Source organism: Bison bison, unplaced genomic scaffold, assembly GCF_000754665.1.
Source record: "Bison bison bison isolate TAMUID 2011002044 unplaced genomic scaffold, Bison_UMD1.0 scf7180017864456, whole genome shotgun sequence".
Classification (NCBI taxonomy): domain Eukaryota; kingdom Metazoa; phylum Chordata; class Mammalia; order Artiodactyla; family Bovidae; genus Bison; species Bison bison.
The window spans coordinates 20,081,337-20,085,036 of NW_011495018.1; the positions used below are offsets into that span (position 1 = coordinate 20,081,337).

The 3,700-nt window shown below is 47.9% G+C and overlaps 1 protein-coding gene across 2 annotated transcripts in view; it reads right to left on the bottom strand.

Annotated features, from left to right (window-relative positions):
• Positions 1-503: 503 nt before the first annotated feature.
• Positions 504-3,700, bottom strand: part of RBM20 (RNA binding motif protein 20) — a 75,300-nt gene continuing 72,103 nt past the window's right edge. For both annotated transcript variants that reach the window (XM_010859365.1, XM_010859366.1), the window contains exon 14: positions 504-3,413. In XM_010859365.1, coding sequence (XP_010857667.1) covers positions 3,303-3,413 — 111 coding nt within the window. In that variant the 3' untranslated portion in view covers positions 504-3,302. The remainder of the gene's footprint in view (positions 3,414-3,700) is intronic.

Consider the following 3,700-nt stretch of genomic DNA (forward strand, 5'->3'; position numbering starts at 1 on the left):
AGTTGCTTTCACCAGCAATGACCTTAACCCAGAAACAATCAGGGAGGTGATTAATACCATCACACACCCTTGCACCCAAGGAAACGGGACTTCAGAAGTCACAAGGCTAAAAGGACCCAAGCGAGGGGCTGACCTCCTCACAGGGACGGCACCTCCAGAAACGGCCTGACTCCAGTGCAGGACAACAGAGTTCAGCCACTAGACAACCTGAGGGCAGTGAGAAGGGCCACAGGGTTAGAAGAAGCCAAGAGATTTTTCTATCCAACCCTTTTGGCCTGGGGAACAGCAGCTCCCCATATTCCTAGACTCAGCCCTTTTGCAGCTTCACCCCTGAGAAGCTCTGATTCCCCGCCAGAGTCCCAAGTGGAACCTCTTGTCTTGTTTTTTCAACTCTTCAGAAACATTCTAGATTTAGATGGACTGAATCCCAACCTCCACACTCAGTGAGCATCCTTTGGCCAAACACTTAGGGATCCCAGTGTAACAGATGACGACTCACTCACAAGGTTTCAAGTTCTCTTTATTAAAAATCTTTTTTTGTTTTTCCTTTTGTAAAAACAAACGCTTGAGGTCAATTATACAGATCAGGAAAAGTGACGATTAATAGGACACACTCAACAAATTCCAACACTTTACAAGTTCAAACTTAAATCAACTAATGGTTTTCTTTTTCTCACAAGCTCAATAATCAAACTCTGGTCCAGTTCAAGTATAATCTAACAGATCACAGCCTCAGACTGTCAAGAGAAACCTTGATACTAACGGCTGCTGCTCACACCAACACCAAGTTTACCGAATTCTTCGGGAATACGCTGTGAATATACTTTATTTCAGGTGTTTACAATAAAAAGTACACAGGCCTTTTGTTCTATTAACGCAGGGTATGAGTAAATGTGCTGCGCAAGGTAGCAGCTGCTGTTGAACAACTTTTCCAGGGAGACATATTGAAATGGTTAACAAACACTGAAGAAAAGCTTTAAAAAAAAAAAATCAATATTTTCCTGGTTGCTTTTAATACTGCATTGTGTATGACACACGTAGGAATAAAAAGTGCAAATTATAGAGTGGGTGAAACTATGCCAATGGAATTGTATAAAAATAAATAAAAATAAATATATATATACACACAAATATAGGACCTTGGATGACTTTTTAAATTAAAGGTTCTTATTAAACGCAAAGAGCTTCTTCTCTCGCCTTCCCAGGGCCGGTCTCCAGCTTTAAAACATACGGAAGTTCGGTCTATCAGCAAGAGAGCCATTACATTACTAGGGAATATGGCTGTTTGAACAGCCATCCAGGTTTCCATGGAAACACTGCTTGGTAGGGGGGTGGTGAGCTGGTGGGGTCAGCTTCCACTATGCTCAGAGAAAAGGCTGCCAGCTTCTCTAAAAATGCAGTTTTAGGCTTTAGGCTTTTCCCAGAGAGGTTCAGAGAGTTGGCCCTGACTTCCCACCAGTGGGAAGAAAGACACACAGAGTTTCTGAGAAATGGAGGAGGCCGGTTTCTATAACACCAGGTAAAAACCAGAGAAGGCAGCCAGGGGAACAGGTCTGGGCTGAGTCACTGTTTTCAAACTCTACTCTTTGAGACACTCACCTTTCTGAGGCCCACAGCTGCCTGATGCCAAGCTCAGGTTTCCCACTGCATGCCGCCTCCCTCTACACCTGTTCAAGCTGGTCTGTTTGAAGCTTGCCTGAACTCTTCTCTCTTACAGGTCCCCAGCGGTTCTCTCCTTGCCGATGCCACCTGCCCCCAGGTTTACACGTGATCCTTGTATCTTTTATTTTCCCTTCCTTTCTGAGGCTTAATTTTCTCACTGATCAGATGTCAGTGTGGAACTCAAATAATCCATCTCTCTACCTTCTGCTTTTAGGGCAGAGGACAGAAAACAGAATATGCAGTATAGTCTTATCTACCATAAAAAGAAAAAAAAAAAAAGCAAAACATTAAAATAAAACAAGCAATCTCGTCCTAGCCTACCTACCTGTGGTCAGGAATAGAACTAACAGAAACCGTCCTCTAGGAGCTGAGCCAGGGCAGCCGCCTCCGGGCAAGTGTCTCACTTGAGGAAGCAGCCCCAGGCTTCCTTCTGACCTTCTCAAGGGCTTCTCCAGGGCTCAGCTGAGCCTCATTTTCCCCAGCACCTTTTCCCAAACCCTCCCAGTGAACCTCAGCCTAGACCCCCGCAGCCTGTCCTGTCCAGGAACCTGAAGGCACTGACCTTCAGTACCCACAGCCCGATGGGAAGGAGCTCTGCGCTTCGTAACATTTAATATCAGTCTGCACATGGAGTAAACTCTGAGAGGCCTTTGGCCTTCTGCCCAATTGGAAAGGGCCCACCTACAAATACCTGGCAACCCTCAATGCTCCTCAGTCCTGCAGCCTTCCTTCTCCTTAGCTGCCCCCACCTCTAAGAGACCATTTAAAAACCATCCCACTGTGAGGCTGCTGGTACCCAGTGTGCAGGCACCAAAGGACGAGTCAAGGATGGATGCCTTTTCCTTGTTTTGGTGTCTCTCAAGCCAACCATGCACAGCTGGGAGGCCAGTCTTCAACAGGAGTCCTAACCTTCTAATGTTTTAGCTGGAGGGGGAAGATGCTTCTGTTTTCATTTTTATTTAAAGTGAATCTAGACCAGACTCAATATCCAGAGGAGAACAAACCCTAGCATCTCCTGAAATCAACAGGAGGGAAATGATCAGAGCTTCCAAAATAAAGAGCTCTTTCCCTTCTTAAATTTTAAGGCTTGAATCTGGTGGGCTTCTAGAACAATGGAGAGGACAAAAGAGTTATGAAAATCAGGGCTTTTCAAAAAGGTGGTTGAGCTGGAGGAGCTCCCAGTTTCTGCCTGCTGGTGGTCCAAGGCTCCCCCATCCAGGACCGTACGACCCAACTCAGATCCCCCACCCCCACACACAGGATGCCAAGCAGAGACATGGTTCTCGACCCAGGAGTCTCCGTGAAATCTTTTTTTTTTTTTGGAGGACTCAGCCTGGCTTGACCTATCCTATCCCACCAAGAATTGGAACACTGTGACAATCCCTGAGAAGTTGGATTTTATGGGCACAGAAGGAGGGAGTGAGAGATGGAGAGGAAGATAGACAAGCAAATTGAAAAATTGTTCAAAGGAAACACGAGTCACTGGATACGCCGGGATGAAGGCACCGGGAGGTGCTCCAGGCCTTTCATGAGTCTCTGCAGACCGACTCAGGCACCGCCGTGGGCTCCCTGGTCTTCCTTCCTCTCTGGCAGGAAGGCCCCACTTCTCAGGCCCTCCTCTCCCTCTTCAAGCCGCGGTGTCAGAGCTTCTTCCTTTCAAAGTGCGGCACGATTCCGCTGTCCTGGGGCCGCGGGCTGCCCGCCCTCTCTGTCTCTTTCAGGCCCTCCTCGGCCAGCTGGGATAAGTACTTCTGTGGTGTAAAGAGGGACAGAGTCGGGAGGGAGAAAGACAGTGGTGAGCTGGGAAGAGAGGAAGGGGCTGTGTGCCTGGCCCCCCTCTCCTCTCATCTTGCCCCCCTGGGGTGGGACCCCTCTTCTCCCTCCCCAGATCCTTCCAGGGCCCCGGGACCCAGGCTCAGTGATGAGCTCCACCCTCTTTATGTTAGTTTACAAATGATTCCTGGAGAAATGCAGGGAAGTGCAGATCCTAACAACAAACACGTGCAGAGCCCTTATCCCAGACCCAGTGCCAACTGCT